Below are 20,116 nucleotides of genomic sequence, written 5' to 3'. Positions count from 1 at the left end.
TTTGCACTCATCCTTTCGGACTCTTCTGTATAGCAATCTTGCAGCATCAGCAGCATCCTGTTAGGAAGCACTGAATGGATTTTAATGATGTTCTACGGCATACTACTATGTCTGGGCCTTTGCATGATGGATGCAGCACTTACTTTCTGTCAATCAGATTTTCTTTTGGCTAGTGATTTTTAGGTGGGTTTGTTTTTTTTAATTTTGTGGTTGTAAAGATACGTAGAGTATCTCACAAGTCATCTACTACATGCTTCAGCACAGCCAGTCCCTTGCTGCAACAGCTGTGTGGAGTTACTTTTCTTATCTCAACATGGGTTTCTATTTATATTGCTGCTTTCGTTCACAAATAGCAACACAAAACATCTTCCCCTTGCTTTGGCTGAAAACTCATGATCAAGGGTCCTGAAATACACTTTTTGCATAAATAGTTTCTAGCCCATTGTAGTCTAGTCTTCCGTTCCGTTAGTCCATCATGAATCCAGAGAAGGAAACATACTATAGCTAACGGCTAAAGCAACTGGCAGTTCTATTACTGGCTTTGACAGAGACTTTCTGAAAGGCAATTAACCATCCTGTGCCTTTGTTTACCCCATTGGACTAGAAATTACAGGAACATACTACTTCAGAAGAGTAGTGTGAGGATCTATTCATGCTTATGAAGCACTTCAAATTTCTAAGAAATCATTAGATGAATGAAAGTAATGCAATTAGTAGCAAGTGCTGATTCATTAAAAGATTAAAAAAAGTCTACACTGGGGGAGGAGAACGTACTCATGAGATGATAATTGCTCAACCCTCCTAGAACACAGTTTATTCTGCAGTACAGATGGTGTCAAGCCACATTCCCAAATCATGTTACAGCCCAACCAAAACCAGAGGCTATCACATAATTCAGGGACAAGGGGAAGACACAATTCACAGTCCTGTCTACACTGCAAGACCAAGATGTGTTAGCTATGCTGTAATGACAACTATCAAAAAGCTGACTTTGCAGCATAGCTTGACTGACTTTCCACAGTGGCTTCTTTCTGTCTGCTTTCAAAAAGGAGTCCATCTACACTGAGGCTTTTAGGAGACTTCCCATTCATATTGCAACACTGATACTAGTTGAGGTGCTAATAACAGTTAAAAGTCTGGTGTAGCCAACCCAGATTAATCTCATACACCAGGTGCAGCACTCACACAGTTAGTTTCTGATACATGATGCTGTGTATGAAGGTGTCGTCTCACACATTGAGGCACTGAGGCCTCTGTCCTTCCATGACCTCACATAATCCACCCACTAGCAGTGGTCCACTTGGAGAAGGAACATGATCGTGGTAATGACCTACACCTTGGGATAAGCAGCATGAACAGGCCTCTCCGATCGAAAAAGTTGTATCAAAGGTATATTTCCTTATGGCAGCGCATCACCCTACTGTTCCCTTATCAGACAGCACAATCAATTAGACCTGTCTCTCTCCTTGTAGCCAGTATGTCTGTCTGATACATACAGCCAAGTAGATGGATAGTGCTGCTTTAATGGTTTCCTGTCTTGACTTTTCTCCTTTAAGAAATCAACCCATCCACACCTTTCTGGAGCCAACAGAATTACCACGGTTGCAATCAACTGTCTAGATGTCTTCTGTTATAAACCTGGACATTTTATTGAAGTAGTATCAAAATAAACCATTATGATTTTTTTTTTTATTTTGAATTCAACAGACAGGTTGGTTGTGTTTAATGGTAACTGCAGAGGCAGTTATTGCTATGCTAGAGACTTCAAGCTTATTATGATTCAGAAAACTGGGGTTTGATGCAAATTTTAGAGCCCGCATGTCACAGAGCTGCGTTATGTTCACGCTTGTAAGCTGGCTAACAAAGGTCGTCCACAACAAAAACTCAGAAATTAAACAAGCACGTCTGTTATAGTTTGATGAATCCAAGCAAGAAGGCTGCTTTCCTTAAATTTAGTTGCAGCTACCATTGCTCTTCCCACACCACTAACAGTTCATAGAGCCTGTATATGAAAGGAATACACAGGGAAAAAAGAAATGATATCTTGTGTCTCACAATTCCATTAAAAGGATCTGTACTATACTTTCTCCACTCTCAGTTTTAAATTCTCCTGAAATAGCAGTAGTTTTAACCAGTTATTTTTCCTTCATTATTTTCACCGCTAAAAATAAATTGCTCCTGAAATACATCATTAAATTCTAGTGAGTGGGACACATGAAGCCAACTGTAATAAAAAAAACAACAAACCTACTTCCACACCAAACAGAAGAACAATTGGAGACAGAAGGATCACAGAAAGGGATAGGTGCAGCTTTATAGCAAGAAATTAATTGCTTACACAATCACTTTCATACATTCTTCTAATCTAAAATACATACTTTATTGAATGTACTTCACTGGATTATATGAACATCATCTGTATCAGAAAACCCAGTGAGCAGGTCAAACCATTATTTTATCCTCGGTAACGATCATTTAGTTTTTCTGTTCTAAATTCTTCCACCATGAGGATGAGGAAAGATGTTTTGATTCTTTGTATTTTCATTTCCCAATCTGTCCTTCAGGGATAATACAGCAAATCTGACCCTATAGAGAGACTGAGAAAATTTTGTTATCTCTCAAAGCTTTCTTACAGTAGGGAAATTACACATTTCTCTAAAATAATATCAAAGGTGTTATTCTTAGCAGGCTCTTGTTATTCAACAAATTCAGTATGTTAAAGCCAGCAAGTTTGCTAGCCCCTATCTTTCAATAATATAATTCTAAAAGGTGACAGGCATACACACAAAGCCTTTTTTTAATATTAGAAAACTGTAGTGCATCTGATCTTATTTTTCAAAAACTATGTTAACGTTATGCTTCACAGATCAGTGCAAACTGGATGTTATCAAACAGTATTTCACATTTCATTAATACTGTGTTACCCAAGCAAAAACTCCTGTGGTTTAATTAAGATCTATATATTATTCTAATACACATATACCTTAAAGTATTCAGTTTAATCATAGCGGCTCTTATTGACACTACCCCTCTTGTGTGAATTAGATAAGGTAGTTGGTCAGGTACTGTGATCTCAGATTCGTGTTAAATAGCAAGTGAATAAATAAAATGAATGAAAAATAAGAACACAAATAGTGTTTACAAGACTTTCTCCTAAGAATGGATAAGGCCCTGGTTTCGGCTGGGTCAGAGTTAGTTTTCTTTTTAGTAGTTAGAATAGCCCTGTGGTTTGGATTTAAGATGGGATTTGTTATAAGCAGAATGTTGATAACACACTGGTGTTTATAATTTGTGCTGAGACATCAAGGACTTCTCAGCTTTGCCCTGTTTTGCCAGTGCGCACTCCATCCACCAGGGGTGGAGAAGGGTGAGCAAGTGGCTGCGTGGTGTTTAGTTGCCTGCTGGGTTAAACCACGACAGAAAGTAAATAACTAAAAAGATATACCCACACATCTTGCTTATAAAAGACAAAATCCAGGTAGTACTCAGCAAGGGAAAGGAAGTAGGATAGCAGCAATAGCACTCAATGCTTTTGAAATAGTAATGTCGAGCTGAAAAAAGAAATATTCCTAGCACCAGCTGAGAAAACATTATTCCCCCCACCTTGGGCTGCATGTAATAGTAGCACTTTACTTACTCACAGAAAATTGCTGTTTATCTGATAAAAGATAAAAGATTATCAATAGATTTTGTAATTCTAGTATGTATGCATATAGCAGTAAACAAACACTTGCTAAAGATCATCTTTGATCCTTATTAGATCTACATTTAAAAGTGGCTTCAATAATAGAGGCAAAACACATTTTCATGCTGATATACCAAACAGCACATATGAACTTAAAGGGTTTGTGCAGATCTGCTTGTGACACATGCTCGCAAACACATCCATGCGTTTTTGTCCTGCTCTCCACACACACACTTCTGCAGTGTCAACAGCTCTCGTGTTTTGTATCTAGCCATTAATGTATATAGCACAAGTATGTCTGTAACATGCTTGATTAAACATTGGGTATTCTTGTGTACCTCTCAAATATGCAAATAAAAACAAATGAATGAGGAAGGTCTCCTTGGCAAACTCTTTTGCTCCTACAGCCAGCCATCGGAACAAGTCCACTCCATAAACTCAGCAAACTGCTCCGAAGTAAAAATTCAGTCTCTTCTCCCTTTTCCCCCAAGAAAAATCTACACCAAAACTATTCAGATAATGCGAATCCTTCTTCTGATCCCTCTAAAGTAATTCAGTAACCAGTTTACAGCTATTTTCCCTTATACGTACTCATTTTTATTTCATTCTCCCTCCTCCCAGTGTATTTCAGACAGCAGTCATCCTCTGTCCCAAACCCTCTACACAAATATGCAAGCGGGTGTTCTCCTACACACTACATGCAGACATTAAAGCGGTAATGTTTTGATGAGTTATACATAAATCCCATTCAAAGTGCCACTTGCCTTTAGGGCTCTATTGTCCAATATTTCACATTTTCCTGTCCCTTCTAGGCTCGAGACCCCAAGACTGAAAGGCTTTGGAAAAAAAAAATCCAAAGCAGCTTTCAGGCAAGCTCACACCCCTCTGGTTCTCACACACAAAACAGATAACAGATAAGTGCCGTGCACCGAGCATTTTCCAAGCCATATTACAGATATTACCCTGTATAAGCCACAACGCCCTGAACAAAAGCTCTGCTGAAGCATAGCTCCCCTTAGGCAACTTTGCTTCTCAGAAGCCAAGACCAGGGAGTTCAAGGCCGAGGTGCTCTGTTCGGCGCCTGAGGCAAAAGAGGTTACATACACTGAGCAGATAAACTGCAGTCAATCCCCAAAGGAAGTCCTTGCCTTGACGCCTGGTTAATAGTTAATGCACAGGGCAATTCCTCAGTAGCCAGGAGGTACCTGTGAGAAAAGCAGCACGCAGTTACAGGAAGACAGACAGCTGAGAGTCAAGTTTCGACATCTACTGAAACAGCAAGAACCATTTCCATTAAAAATAATGATGTATGTTTTAATTAGTCTAAATGAGATATTTAGACATGACGATCATCAGGTCCTAGCACAGGTGTTCTCGTGGGAGTAAAACGTAGCTAGAATAATTGTTCAGATATATTCGCAGTCTCAATACTGCAGTCTCTAGACAATAACACTCTGACGCCAACCAGCTTAAACACCCTGACATTGGGAGCTGTACGGGCAAGAGCAGTGACAGCACGCGTGTGCTGCATGGAGCGCAATAAACGTCTGCCGTCTCTACAGCACGTTTTCTAAAGAGCTCAAGATGCTTTGTAAGTGTGAAATAACACAGTCCACATGGGACATTATTTTTTTCCTCCCTCTCTCCACTTCAAGAAGCCTAACAGCACATCCATAACTGAGCTTTTACTTTTTTTGTTTTTCTCATCAGTTTGACTGAATCTAGAATGATAAAGATTTTATACAGAGAGGGAAGGAAAAACATTGGCCATTTTCCCACTGCAAGCAAAGGCTATCCTGTAAGCAGTAAGGGTCACTGCGGCTGTAGCAGCAAACTAGACACAGACACAATTTTAATTACATATATAAAAAATACATTATGTTAGAGGATCTAAAAGATACTTGATAGACCTCAGTTTTCAAAACACCATCATGAAACAGACAAATAAACCTCTCTGTTGATTAATCAAAGACTAAAATAGCATATAGTCTTCAGGACCATATTTGTTAACACTTTCCAAGTGTTATTTATATATGAACAACCAGATAAAAAAATTCAAAGTTAAAAAACCAGCTAACAGAATGGCCCATCTTAATTAAGCTTGGACATTGGTTTATTGGAAAGCCTACGCACATTCCAGTGGCTTTCTAAAAGTTACACAGTAAATCAGCCACGATTAAAAGTACAAAACCTGTGACCCCATTTTTCCATTTTATTGCTTTGTTTAAAAACCACTGTTTCTCTAAGAGGAGAAAGACTCTGTAGAGCAGTGAGGATGACAGGAATCGTCCGAATTATCTACAAGTCCTTCAGGCAAGATCCCTAAGTCCAAACTTCCCAATTTAAAAAGTTTACATCCCATTCACATTGATTTTTCTTAGTATCATAACAGCAATCTTCCTAATCAGATAGATTAAAAAGGACCGGAAGATACTTTAAAAATATTCAACTACAACAAAAAAAAAGATAACAAGGAGTTAAACAGAAAAACACTGAAAATGAAAACCTCGAAACAAAACTGCTTTAGGAATTAAACATTATTTAACTGCAGACTTCAACGGAGCCACTTTATAAAATTATTTATATGTGTAAATTGACAAAGAAAAAAGCTAAATAGTATAGCTACTTAGAGGCACTCTTTTTCTTGCGTATAAGAGACCTCCTAACTATGCATGAAGCTGAACGCTAGCATGCTTTTGTTATAGTATGATCCTGAAGTTTCAAAGGAGGTGAAGGCCCTGCTAAACCCAAGGGCACAGAATGATACGCTTTCTGCTTTCCAAAACATTTGTATTCGCTGCAGTCATTATGGAGGTGGCAGCAGCTCGCAAAAACATCACTAAATTGGTTTTCAACCAGCTGATAACAGCTTATTTCCTTCAGCATAGGTCTTCGTACGAGCTGTAAAAATTTGGCTGAGCAGTTTGGTAAATGCCCAAGCAGTTTGTCTGAAGTAAAACTCCTGCTGACACCACTGGGGAGCTGCCTGAACAAGACAGTTAATTTTAAGTTATCTTTAAATAAGCACTAGTTACCAAAACATTGATGTGACCTAATTAGAAGGGGAAAGTTTGATAGAAATTAAACACTATCCCCACATCCCCAGCGTACAGACAGCACATTTAGAGGTGAAGCTACTTGTCAAATCTTTTTAAATATCTGAACCCCTCCTTTCTGGCTCCAGATAATCCTTCTCAAGCACGGTCAGCGAATGTGCTGGGCTTTCTCAGATTGCCTCTTCTGATCATATTTCATGTTGCTGGCTCCCTCAGATCCCTGCATACCCTTAAGATTTATTAGCCTGGGACCTTCTTCTAAATCTCCCAGTCCTGTATAATTACATGTGGTTTCAGAAGTGGCAGAATCATTAATATATAAGTATACATTACCAGCACTCATACTGATGTTATACTTACATACCCGTGCGTAAGAGAACAGCACCACCTCTGTGCCCCATTTTGCAGACAGTCTCACACACAGGAGCCTGCTTAGGGATTCTGGTCATGCTGAAATACAATCGCTACGAAAGAGGGCACAACAATTTTCACAAGGGTGGAAGGGGAAGCTCTTCGATACACACTCCACTCCGTAGCACTGACCCTTACTATAAAGCTTTGCAAAACAGGCAAGAGCGTCATTGAGTCTTCTGCAGAACCAAAATACATGTACTCCATTAATTGACTGCAAATGATTAAACTCTGACTCTGTAAAATACTACAACTGAAGTTGAGATTTATTTTCTTTTTTATTGTGTAGGTTTATCAAGATAACACTTGTTCATCAGAAACACTTCCCAGTACAAATTTTGATAGCATATTAATTAGGGAACGTTTCTAGACTCCCATTAGAATTTCTCATCAAAACCAGTGAGCGTCTCTCGAGTGGCTTAGCACGTGGGAGTCCCGTTCAAGCTCCTGCTCTGAGTCAGACAGAACAAGGACTTGAATCTGGGTTTCCCTTTTCACAAATGCAGAACACTAATTCCTCACAGACTTTGTTTGATGTCTCGCAAGAATATTTTGGAAGGGTTTGGTTTACCCCAGTGGAAAACAGGGTGGGGGGGAGGGGGAATATCTTGCAAAGTTTTGCAGGAAATTGTTTCCCTTTAAGTTCTGTTTTAAACCTGATATTCATTCTACTAAAGCCATCATGTCTAACAGACAGACATTTGGCCCCAGATGTAAAAAGAAGAGCAAGAGAGAATGGGGGAAAACCTGTTAGTTACTTCTTTGCAGCTGAGAAAGATAAAATCAGATAAAAACACCTTGGAAAAGATGTTACAATAAGATAGAGCTGAAGGTTCATATCTGTAAGTTCTTTGAGAGAGTTATAAAAAAAAAAAAATTGTCTCAAGTCTGAAAATCTGCTGCTGCTTTACCGTCAGAAAAGACATAGCTAACACCATTATAGCTGCTGGGTTTTGAGGCAAGCAGTAAAATAACATCTGAGTTATTAGAAGATAAGATATTAATTTAGTTGCATTAATAGACAGGAGAAGGAAAATTCCAGTTCTGTCTAGTTCACATTAATACTAGACACATCTGAAATTTAAGAGAGAATTCAAAACAAGGTAAATTAAAGCTGCTGCTTCTAGAGAGAAGTGATTTTGTGAGAATCTCCTGATTTTTTTAACACTCGAGTCAAGGAGAAACACTCAGACATGATTAAAATGCACCGTTGGAAAAAAGTCAAATAACTAACCTGGTATGCATAACTTTTCATATTTGATTATATTTCAGGAAAGGCTCTTGCAAAAAAAAAAAAAACAAACACAAAACAAAACACCAACAAAACCCAAAAATCTTAAAGATCTGTAGTTATTTTCAAATTTTGGGGGACAGATCGTAATTTTGAAGTAACAAGCAGTCTTCATCAGAACTTTAGATCATATCTCAGACAGCATCGCTAATCATCTGGAAGGTAGTTGCCTTAAAACAAATTACTGTGAATTCTCACAAACTTTCTGTATATAAAAAAAATTGGATAATGTTGTGCTATTTTCAATACATTTATTCTCACTTTTCAAGGGAAGAAGAAATCCATATTTTCAGCAAACTCCATTGAGCTTGATGCAGAAAGTAGAGGCCATCTGCCAAAATTGGGGATGAAAAAGCAATTGCTCCATGCAGCAGTTTGGGCTTTCAAGCGAATGCATTTTACAGTTCACCGGCAGCCCACGGCTGCCCATCTGTGCCCTGACCCACATGGACCAAGTTACAGCACTGTGCTGCAGGTACCAGCCTTCGCTGCATAATTCCACCCATATACAGCACGGCGTGCATGTGTAGGCAAAGCTCCCATCATCTCCCTACTCGAAAAGAAGTGACACCGGGTCCTACTGGAAGCATAATTAAAACTATTTTACTGAAAGAGATTCAGAGATATATTTTTCTTTCCATTTTGGATGCTTATTCCAGAAGTTAAATTCCAGAAAGCCTTTACGGCATATATTAGATGCCCATTTTTTTTAAATTAACTGTATTGGTGCTTGACCTTCTGCTTGAAATCCAGGTGGGTTAACCTTGCTTATCTTCTCTGGTCCACTGGGTATAGTCACCCTCCTAATACACGAATGCTCAGTTTTACACTTAAAAGGTCGATGGTTTTAAGAAGTTAAAAATTAGGCAACTTGTAATGGGGTATTACTCCCTTTTCTTCACAGGAAAAGGGAAATCAGAGGACAGTTGTTGAAAATGGCGGGTTTATCTCACTTACTTTCACCAATTCTCTTTAAGCTTACCACCTGTAGAGATTTAATTCTTATACTTTATTCAACAGAGTAACCCCGCAGCAAAACTTATGCAGGGAATTTACATGTCCAGAGAGAGACTGAAAGGACCAGAATAAACAACACGTTGCAGGTAACTGAGGAGAAAAAATTGCAGGTAATGAACAAGCATGAGGTCAAATCTATCGCTAGTGTAAGCCTTCAAAGTCATTTAATTGACTTGTGTTGCATTTGTAACTCTTCAAATTCCAACAGATTATTAAGTGCTGAACTAATATCAATAGCAAGAATTTTTGCGTTTCCTGAGAAATGTGAAGAGTTATAAAAAGAATCAATCAAAAATGCATACTTACGTTGCTTCATACAGCACCACTCCCGTACACCTCTCCTGAAGGTTGTCATCTATAATGACTAAGACTTTAACGAGTTCATGTGTTCGCGTTAACTCAGTCAGGTATCATACCTTTAGCTAACGAACCATAAAATAGCAAAGGAATCCTGGAAATTTGCAGTTGTTAGGAAGAAATCTGTAGAATTGAAATAGCATTCTTAAACCGTCTTGTAGCAAATTAGTTGATGAACAGGGCAACTAAGAGTAATTCACAGAATTGTTTGCTTGCTTGCTTGCTTAGAAACTGTCTTTAGTTTAGGTAGACTTTTTTTTTTACAAGACATTAATTATATAATGTTTCTCTGTATCCTGTCTTACTTCCTTCAGAATATTATTCTTAACACAACTTGCAAGACTTTACTCTATTTTTCAATCTTCAGAAATGCATCTGCATGCTTGCACAAAGTACTGCAGAAATTATCTTTCTTACATAAAAGCCCAAAGTGATGATACCGTGCAAATTCGTATCACAGAGCAAGAAACAGAGAGAGAGAAAGAGAGGGAGATGACTCCACATAATTCTGGTAAGACTTCTTTCTTGCAATTGGCTTCACATGGCTGGACGGGAAACAACGTAAATAGCAAAAACACGTAGCGGATCGACAGAAATTACTTCTACCAAAGATTTGATGTTGAGTTCTCTGACTGAAGCTTGCTGATATGCAATGGAAAAAATGATCTAATATTACAGTAATTATACTGCTATGATGTATAATATGCTAGGAGTTAAAATTTTTCTTTGCAAAGGCTTAAAATTCTACTGTATTAATTGAGAGCTGTAAGGTCATAGCCCAGGAGCCCAATTTATGTACGCTTTTTAAAGGCATCATTCAAACCATTTAGCTATTTCTGAATGACAAAATGAACATTTAATAACGAGCAACGTGTAGTATCTAACATTAGGAAGTTGATCTCTTTCACTGAAATGATGTTTACTGAGGGTGCTTAAAAAGTGACATTGTCACACTATACCAAGTTCTTTCTTTAAATTGATCTGTTAAGTAATAAATTATCATATGTTAATTTTTAGTTTGAGTTCAATTTCTGTATTAATTAAATAAAGTATTTTGCAAACAAAGTATCTAATCAGTTTGGGCCCAGCTCCTATGCACAGATGCCTGCACAAAGAACCTGGATCCACTGGCAGGATCTGTGCAATAAGGGAGGTTGCTTTCACTCTTCTCATAATTACCAACTGGACATTTTGCTGGTTTGCCCCTCCCGAGCCTCAGTTTGCTTTGTGATGAGATATACCCCACGGGGAACTGGAATGAATCTACAATATATACTTAGGCACTAAATATTTGGGAAACATTTTTATAAATATTTGACTCTCTCTATTTTCGGTTTGGCTGTCATGCCCATGACAGCAACATTTTAAGTGAAATGAATGCAAAACACTCATGCTCCTGGCTGGAACAAACTGATTATAAAATTTGGATGGACAACCAGAAAAAGGGTTTTTTAGTCACATAACTCTTTCCTTTGTTGAATGGCCAATGCGCACTTACTTGAAATAAAACACCACCCAGATTAGTATTCTCTCATTAGTTTCCTGGATATCGCATCTTATCCCATTAGAAAAGTGTTTCAGTCCATTACTCTTAATTTTTTTTTTAATAATATAATTTTTTAATTTGTTTTTACGATTGATATTTTGCAGATCTTAGGAAAGCTCTAAGTGTTCTCTGGTTCTAAGTGTTTGATGTGCTTTTCTTTTTGACTAGGAAACTATTTTCAGTGCTTGCCAACTGCAAGCATTGCAGCATCCTGAGGCAGGCTGGCTTATCACCCCCCAAAAGTAGCAACTGCCTCAAAAAAAAAATTAAAAAAAATATAAGTGATAGGTTATCTAGCTGGTTTGCTCTTTTTCCGTTTCTGGAGCCATGAAGGCTTGCATTTTTAGGGCTTCCTTTGCAAGCTAGAAAACTTGACAAGGACACTAGAAAAGTTTATTTATAGTGAAAGTTAAGACTTTCACCTAAGATAACAGCTTAAATTTGACGTAAATCATATATGGTGATATTTCTTAAAAAAAAAGAAAACAGGCAAATGTGGACAACTAGCCATGCTCTAGACTCATTCAGTGTGTCCTACTACAGTTTATGCTATCATTTGTTGAAAATTTTCCAACCTTTTTCCCTTTGCTAGCTTCCATCAAATTCTAATTTGATACATATTTCACCTCCATGTTATTCGAATTTTCAAAGAGTTGTGTTATCATTGTAGCTTCTCCTTCACTTAAGAACATAACAAATTAAAAAGTGTTCTGCCGCTCACAAAAAGTCAGGATATAGATGAAGTTTTCACCACAGTTACATCCCATGAAAGAAATAGGCCAAATAGTTTAAACATTTCATCAGGCTTCACTACGTGCTTGCCAGAAGCACAATGTTTAACACACTCTCACATACCAAAAGTACGTGGAGATGAAAAACTCCATACTTGCCGTTCTTCTCCTCGTAAGACCTGACAGACATATGACAAAGTATTGAGAACAAAATACATAAAGGGCTTCCAAAGGTTGATGGTGTATTCCTAGGGAACTTGCAGGGATTCAAATATTTCCAATCTATATGGTTCAAAAATTGACATGGCTTCTATCCTTTAAACAGAACTTGCATGGACACCACTGCTTGTGATCTCTCAGGCTTAGGAGCTAAGTATTTTCGCTTCTACTTTTAACAGCTAAATTGTCAAAGGATTGAAAGAACCACACATCAGTAAGTTTAACTTTCACAAAGATGGATATACCCATTGTATGTAGCTAAATACACGTTTCCACTGTCTTCCAAGATCTGTGCAAAAGTACGGATGAGTGTGCTGCTCCGCATCTACAGGTGAGTAGACTGAAGAATTGCAAACTAAGCTCTTCATTTGCCTGCACATTTTATCTGTTATATATGAAGTTATAAGTCAGTTGCACAGGACAAAGTGGAGTTAAATGCCTTCATTGCTTTCCTGGAGAAAAATCTGATTTGGATTGTCATATTTTAAAAGCTAAAAATACTATGCACTTTTTAAAGGACTAGAACTGAATTGAATTAAGAAAACAGTATTCAAACCCAGTCTCAAAATATTACATTATACAACAGAGCAAATCAGAAAAATCTGCAAAGCTTCAGCTTCTCCAAGACTCCGGAATAGCATGAATTGTTTCCTTAATGTTAAAAAGAAACATCAGTAAAACTTTAATTTAGCTGCTAACTGAAGTTGTATCAGTGGAACAGTGAAAATCAACAATACACATACGACTACACATGCACATGGACGAAATATTTATCCTGTTAAAGGTACCTGCTATAAGTATTTTTAAGAAGTTGTCTCTTCCATTCATGCACCCTAAAAACATACTCTATTTTTTTGCCAGAACAGCTGATGCATCTTACAGTTCCAGATACAATATAGGTGTTCAAATATATGATGAATTGGAGGAGAGGAAGAAGATTCAATGTTTATCTGCACTTGTGCAAGCGAGTATTTTTTCTCTCTTTTTTAAAGGGGAATTTGGTTAGTTTGGAGATAGGAAACAAGAATTTTTACATATATCTTTTTTCCTTGCTTATGAGTTTACTTATGGTGCTAGTCACAATTCAAGTTTGTGTGAATAACAGAAAATGGCTGTCAAAAGCATTCCTCACGTGAACATTAATTCATAAATCAGGTTCCCTTTAAGCTGCTAGCGAACATCCTATTTTTCCTCCCACTTTGTCTTTTTGTTCACATTGATGTACTTAAGGAGGATGCACTTACACAGAAGAAATATAAATATATTTTCAGTCAACTTTCTCTATTTTGTATATACTTCCCATCTAGTACACATGAAAAAAACAAAAGGAACGTGATCGTTAACTTGTTACTTCATTCATTAGGAATTTTGCTTAGAAGCATTCAGGTAGAAAGCAGTTACTCTATAACAAGCATTGGAGAACTGAATGCAACACTGTAAGAGCTGAACAAGCGTCCCTTTACAAAGAAAGGCTGCATTTGCCCACATTTTGTTCCATTCGTTCATGTGTCTGTTCATAGCTGTTACCATGAATTATTAATGAATCATTGTGAACAGACAGGAGAAAAAGGAAATAAAACATGGAAAATTAAGCCTTTGGATTTTTCCTCCCCCTAGGTGTAACAAGAACTCAGCTAGGAGAACTTAAGAGGCAGCTCATAAGGCCATGGAGATGGTAGCCAAGAGAGTCTGTATTTACTCGTTTGGGTTTCCCGGATAGTCCTGTAAACAACTTTTAGTGTACAAATCTTGTAGTTCGTGGACCTGCTAAGTCATCTGATGAAAAGGAAGGAACAAATGAACCCGAAGACCCATTACCTGTCCATTATATCTCCCTGTCCGTGAACCGACTAAAAGAAGGTTCCTGGCATCATGGCGCCCAATGGGCAGAAGACAGAGTTATGCAGAGCAGCAAAATACTGTGAAAACAAGCTGTGCAAGTAATATCTGCTAAAGGCTGACATGTTTTGGTTTCCGCAGAGTTAGCAAAAAAATAGGACACTGTCCGATTCTGTTTAACAGATGATTCTCAGAAAAGCAATTTTGTAAAGAAGTGAAAAACAGGGAAGGACTGTCCTTGAAGAACTCTTGCACGTATCTTTATATGCACGTGTGTGCTGCTTATCCATACAAACCAAAGTGTCATCTCATCAGCCTTAAAAAAAAAAGGAGCAATTCTACAGTATTATCCACAGTACTGTTTTATTGCTGTTGAAGCTTGTCCTACTTCAGACTAAAAGCTCTGTAAACTGTAGAAAGATTTTTGCCATTTTAATTGTGATATTTGAGTAGAAGTATTTTAATGTTCTTCTTGTGTCTCAATGAACAACATGATTAATCAAGTCATCTGCTCAGAAATTCAAATTATTTATTTTTACGCACTTTTTTAACAAGGGGGTTATAGGAGGACCTCAGCTAAACTTCCAGATGTACGCTTTTGCACCTTTGAAGGGGGAAATGCAGAAAACTAAACGTGTGACTTCCCTCTGTAGTTGCGCGAAGGCCAAGTTTGAGCATTCTGAAATTTGTGGTCTTGTGTCAATAATTCAAAATCTGCATCGGCCTGTCTCTAGAATTACTTATTTTAAAACAATTTTTTCTCATGCCTGACATATTTACTTCAGTACTCCAAAGATCAAAAGGAAAGGCTTTGCAAATTCATCAATCCCAATCTTGGTAGTGCCTTTCAATTGACCATATGAAGAGTAAGCACAAAACACATCATAGTTAACTAGAATGAACTCGCTGTAAGGTAGTGCGTAGTTTACTGAATCCGTCCACTCTGAGCTTGTTTTATGAAAAAATAAAAGTTCATTCTAAGAAGGCTTGAATACACTCCAGACAGCAGCAGATCTTTGCTTCTGTTCATAGCTCTGAGTTGAAACTCTTGTCTGTTTGGTCTCCTCTTTGAACTAAAATAGTGGTGATCTTACATTTTTGTTAGTGTATTTAGCACCAATAAAGTAGCAACAATTCAACAAGTTTTGCGCTATGTTTCTTTTAGTCTACGTATACTCTTAGGCTAAATACTACTATTCTTCAAACTATTACAGGTATCCAACCAAAAATACCTCCCTGCAAATCCACAGGCAACCATCTCCAAAGCAATGACAACGGTAGCCTGTTCAAAATTTGATCCCATGTGTTTTTTTGTGAGTGTGAATACCTCTACGAGCTTTGCACCAGACTCCTACAGGGCTAGCTTTACCTATCTGCAAACTGTATTACACATTTTTCAACAAAAGTTTTCTGCTAAAAGCATACAGATAGGAGCCTGAACTATTGATATCTTGTAAGAGATTAAAAGAAGAAAATGCAAGATTTTTTGTGGACGCATTTTGACCTGAAGTATCCCTATCTTTATAGCCCTATACACATCTATGGATACAGAGCAATGTACAAAATATAAGTACCAGAACTATCATACTTAAGTATCAGAAAGGGAGAGAGGCCCCAGAAGCTGAATGGAGGATGGACAGAAGGCATACCTACCACTGAGCATACGACTCTGCTTAAAATCCTCCTGAAACACAGCCTCCACATATTACCAGAACTGACCCCACAGCGTTAGCAAGTGGCTGCAAAAACCTTCTCTAATCTCCAGAAAATTTCAAATAAAAAGTCTGCAGCAGTTGCCAAAGCTCTTCAGCATAAGGATGGTGCATTTGTTAAGCACAGGCAGGGCATACGTTGTGGGGAAACTCTTCCAGGGGATTTGGCTTTAATACACGCTCAAACATGGCCTGTCAGCATCGGCTGACTTCTCCAAACTCGGGCTTCGGCTGAGGCCTCCTCGGGGTGTAAATTTCGTTGCTCTCTTGATCCGCTAAGCTAATAAAAAGTACGTTCCTCTCTCCTAAAATTAACGTGACTTCTGAATATTTCTGGCGCACCAAAGCTGCTTCACTTTGTGCCCAAGTGGGGCCAGTGTATACATCGCCTTGAGTAAACGTATAAAGGTAAAAATGACCTCGTTTTACGCTGTGTCTTCACAAACGTGAAGACAGACACAAAAAGGAAGGACCTGATCCTTTTTCTCCTCTCCTACGCCCCGCTGTTTCTATCCCGCCGGGCACGCCGTTCGCTGCAAACCAACCGCCCAGCGTGCCCTTACCAGCAACACGGCTCCGATTTTACCCAACTAAACTAAAAGCCTCTCCTGTGCAGATTACTGCAAGTAACTACATTTTCATTATTGCACCAAACCGCCCCTTTTATATCCCAAGGAAAGCTGTCCGGGTGAGGTCCGAGAGCCTTACTTAATTACGAGTTGTTCAGCTGCGGCAGTCTCTCCGGCAGGAGAAGAGGAGGCCGCACCAACAGCAAGGGCCATCCTGGCCGCCGTCTCCCAGCCCTCTGGAGGGTCTCTTCATAGCAGGGCAGTTCAACACCACGAGTCCTGCTGTCCCCTTCACGGGCAGCCATGATTCCAGCCACGATTAGGAGGACGAACGTGGCTGAGGTCCTTGTGCGCATACCCTCCTGCTACCAAAATGGTGGTGAATCTACCACAGAAACAAAGCGCTCTTTCCTCAACAGAGCTTTAAAACAGCTCCTCGTAAAATAAGCTCCTGCCTTACCTGCGAGGGGGAGCCGCGCCTGCAGCACGGCAAAGATGGCGATCCTCCTCCCCTCCATCTCGCTGGCCCCGGCGGTGCTGGGGCACAGGAGGCGGCCGCGGGCGAGAAGAAGAGGCACCTCCGCGGGCTTTGCTCGTCTGCTGGCCCCGCAGGAAGCTCACCTCCTATGAGGGCTGCTGGAGTCCACCTGCCGGCAGCGGCGCCGAAGAACGCGCCTTCCTCTGCCTCGCAGCCTGGCAGCCTCTGAGGTCTGGGGTTTACGTTCTTGGTATTGACGTTTGGGGTTTCCTTTTGTATCTTTTTCTTTCTTTTCTCTCTGCAAGGTGGTTTTTGGTGGGGTTTTTTTTTCCGGTTTGCCTGACAGTTCCTGGGACATCCCAGTCAGCAGCTGCTGATCTCTATGAGGGGCCTAGGAAGTATGTAGGATTTCAAATTCAGCCTGACTTCAAAAGAGGTACAATATAACCATGTCCCGTGTGCAGTATGGCACAAATAGAATTTTCAAACTGTAAGTTATAGTCACTCTTGAACAAAGAGTTGGCTAAACTGGTAAAGATATAAAGTTCATTCCTAAATCTAATTCAAATACAGTCTAAAGCGGCAGCACGCTGAAGGCTGTGGGGCAGCCAGCACCAGGGCGAGCTGGGCTCTGCCCGTCCATGCAGATGGCATCTATAGAACATAACTCCCCGGCGCAGCTGGCCCTGCCCGGCTCATTTCAGTTGCACCTATGAAACAGAGATGCCTTTTGATGTGAACATACAGCATCTTTGTATTTCAGAAAAGCCTCAGCACATGCAGAACTCCAGAGCCATTTTGTGCTCCGAGCCACTGCAGCTCGTGGGGAGGAGAGCCTGGATCACCTCTGCAGGAGAGCACAGCGCACACCTTCTCCTTGCTCAGCTTGAAGCATGACATGCAGAAAGCTTTGCGGCTTCTGGCTACATACACCACTCCTACCGACTGAGTGGCCCACAAGATTGAGCCTTCTTGCTGCTTGCATCTGTCTGCCAGTGAAATACCCTGAGGCAGACCAGCACGCTCCAGGAGCGGGATGCGCGGTTTGAAGGCAGCTGCTGTCTAGGAGCTAACAGCCCCATGTTGTTAGGCTCACCCATGAACACCGTCCTCAAAGCGACGCAGAACCAAGCAGGTCTGCCCAGCAGCCATGCTGACGAAGCCTGGTTGCCCGCAAGTCCACGTTCTCCATCCAGCACGATGGCTGCGGTGCCTCCCATGTTGCCTTAATTCCCTGCCACCTCCCTGGCTCTCCCGCCTCTGCCTCCGTGGGGCCAGGCAGCTGGGCATGCAGCCCCGGCCAGCACATGTACGTGCTGACTGATGAACCCAGGAGCCCAGTGCGAAAGTGAAAACGTTGTTTGCTCTGCTGCTCTGAGGGGACTAAGAAGATCGCCACACAAAACCATGAGCAGCAACAGGTTACGTTCGAATCTCCTTTGTTTAGCTGGATTGATATTGACATTCCCTGGGTCAAAGGCGGTTGGGTTGGTGGTGAGCCGCAGGCTGAGCCAGGAGAATCGTGACACTTGTTTCCTTGCAAAGCCAAGCTAGTGATCAAATCAGGCGGTACTAAAGCAGCACTCCATAGGCAGTGGTGGGTAATCACACAGGCAACACAGTAAGCATGCTTTAGCAGTAATCCAGCAAATGTCACCCTAGAGAATCCTTCACACTACGAGCTGGAAAAATATAAACTGATTTATACTAACAACATTAAATCATTTCATTATGTTTTTACCTGAGGATCTCACTGTGCTTTTCAAATTAGCCTCACTAAAGCCAAGGCAGTTGAGACTTAATTTCTCTATCTGTAAAAGCTTAAAGGAGACAGGGAAAACAAGGCACTAGAACTCAAAACGAATGAGGAATCAGGGACACCTGGGAGTTGTTTGGTTTTGAGGATTTTTTTTTTTCGGTGCATTGGTTTTCTTTATCAAAAAGCAAAGACAAACCAACCACCGCAGAATTTTTAAATGCATAAGAAAAAAGCAAGCAGAAAGCCAAGGTGTGGTTAGGGGTAATTCCTCCTCAACATTTCTCATTGCATTTTTATTATTAAGAAGCAGAAGCAGCTAATAAAAGGATTCATTTGGGGCAACGGAGCATAAAGAAATGAAATTAAGAAAGGTGAAATCTGGAGTTTTAGAAAAATCTTCCTGAGAAGGAGATATTAGACAGAAGTAATTTCTCCAGCAAAGTGTTAGGGAATTTATATGAAAATCATACCACTTGACACAGTGATGCCAACTCTCACTCTGTAAGAAATCACACATTCTTGTGCTCTTTCTCAATGTAAACAAATAAAAAATTTCTTTTTTATTAACAGAAATAAAGAGTACATTTTATACAACTGTGAATTAGAAAAGCTTGAAGACATTACTTAGATACACCTTACAAGCCTCCTCCTCATCAAAATACAACTGCCTCAACACAAGATTGCTGAACATTTACAATAGTAATACTATTAGCACACTTCAGGATCAGAGCTTACACTAGGAGGAAGCACAAGTATCAATTAGTAATTCTTTTTTTTTTTTTTTTCTGATTTTTAGAAAAGAAAGAGAAAGAGGAATATGCATCTCCAGCAGGTATAGGAACAGGGTTGGTGATAACTATTTCCTAATAGTACGAAGACAACTGGCAGGGTGAAAGTTATTGTGCATATAAGAAGTAAGGATTTATAGCCTTTGGAAAGCAAAGTAAATTGCAGTGCTTGGAAGAAGGAGACCAAGAAATTTGTCACTTTGCTGTCTTGAGTAATGAAGGCTAATACATTGATGAAAACAGTAGTATTATTTTATATTAAATTATTTAATAATTATTATATATTGTGCGAATCAATGCCAAAATTATCAGACACTATTATTACTCCAGCACTCAAAACCCTGCACTGCATGCCATCCTGCAATACCTAGGCAGTACTGCTGAGCCTCCGCTCTCACCCAGCCTTGACGAGGGTTTCCTTCGTGGCTCTCCTACCCCAAAAGCTGTGAGAGAAGGCTGGAGACAGGATCTGACTCACTGCCAGGCAGCAGGCAAAGCACAGCCCATGAGAGCCACCATGCATTGGAGCTGAGAGAGGCATCATTAGTCCCAGAAATGGCTGTGATTGGCTATATGGTCTATATTCCGATGCAAGCTGGATAAAGTCCTTTCTGTCCAAATCCCCACGTAACAGAAGATTGGCAGAAATAAGGAATTA

At 39.7% G+C, this 20,116-nt stretch overlaps 1 protein-coding gene across 1 annotated transcript in view; it reads right to left on the bottom strand.

Moving 5' to 3' along the window:
• The window catches only part of CD247 (CD247 molecule), a 57,717-nt gene extending 40,738 nt beyond the window's left edge, over positions 1-16,979 (bottom strand). The window contains exon 1 of the mRNA XM_086630596.1: positions 16,894-16,979. Coding sequence (XP_086486722.1) covers positions 16,894-16,951 — 58 coding nt within the window. The 5' untranslated portion in view covers positions 16,952-16,979. The remainder of the gene's footprint in view (positions 1-16,893) is intronic.
• Between the last annotated feature and the right edge of the window lie 3,137 nt (positions 16,980-20,116).

This window comes from Tauraco erythrolophus, chromosome 1 (genome assembly GCF_009769465.1).
Source record: "Tauraco erythrolophus isolate bTauEry1 chromosome 1, bTauEry1.pri, whole genome shotgun sequence".
In the NCBI taxonomy this organism is placed as follows: Eukaryota; Metazoa; Chordata; class Aves; order Musophagiformes; family Musophagidae; genus Tauraco; species Tauraco erythrolophus.
This window is presented reverse-complemented; position numbering and strand designations above follow the sequence as displayed.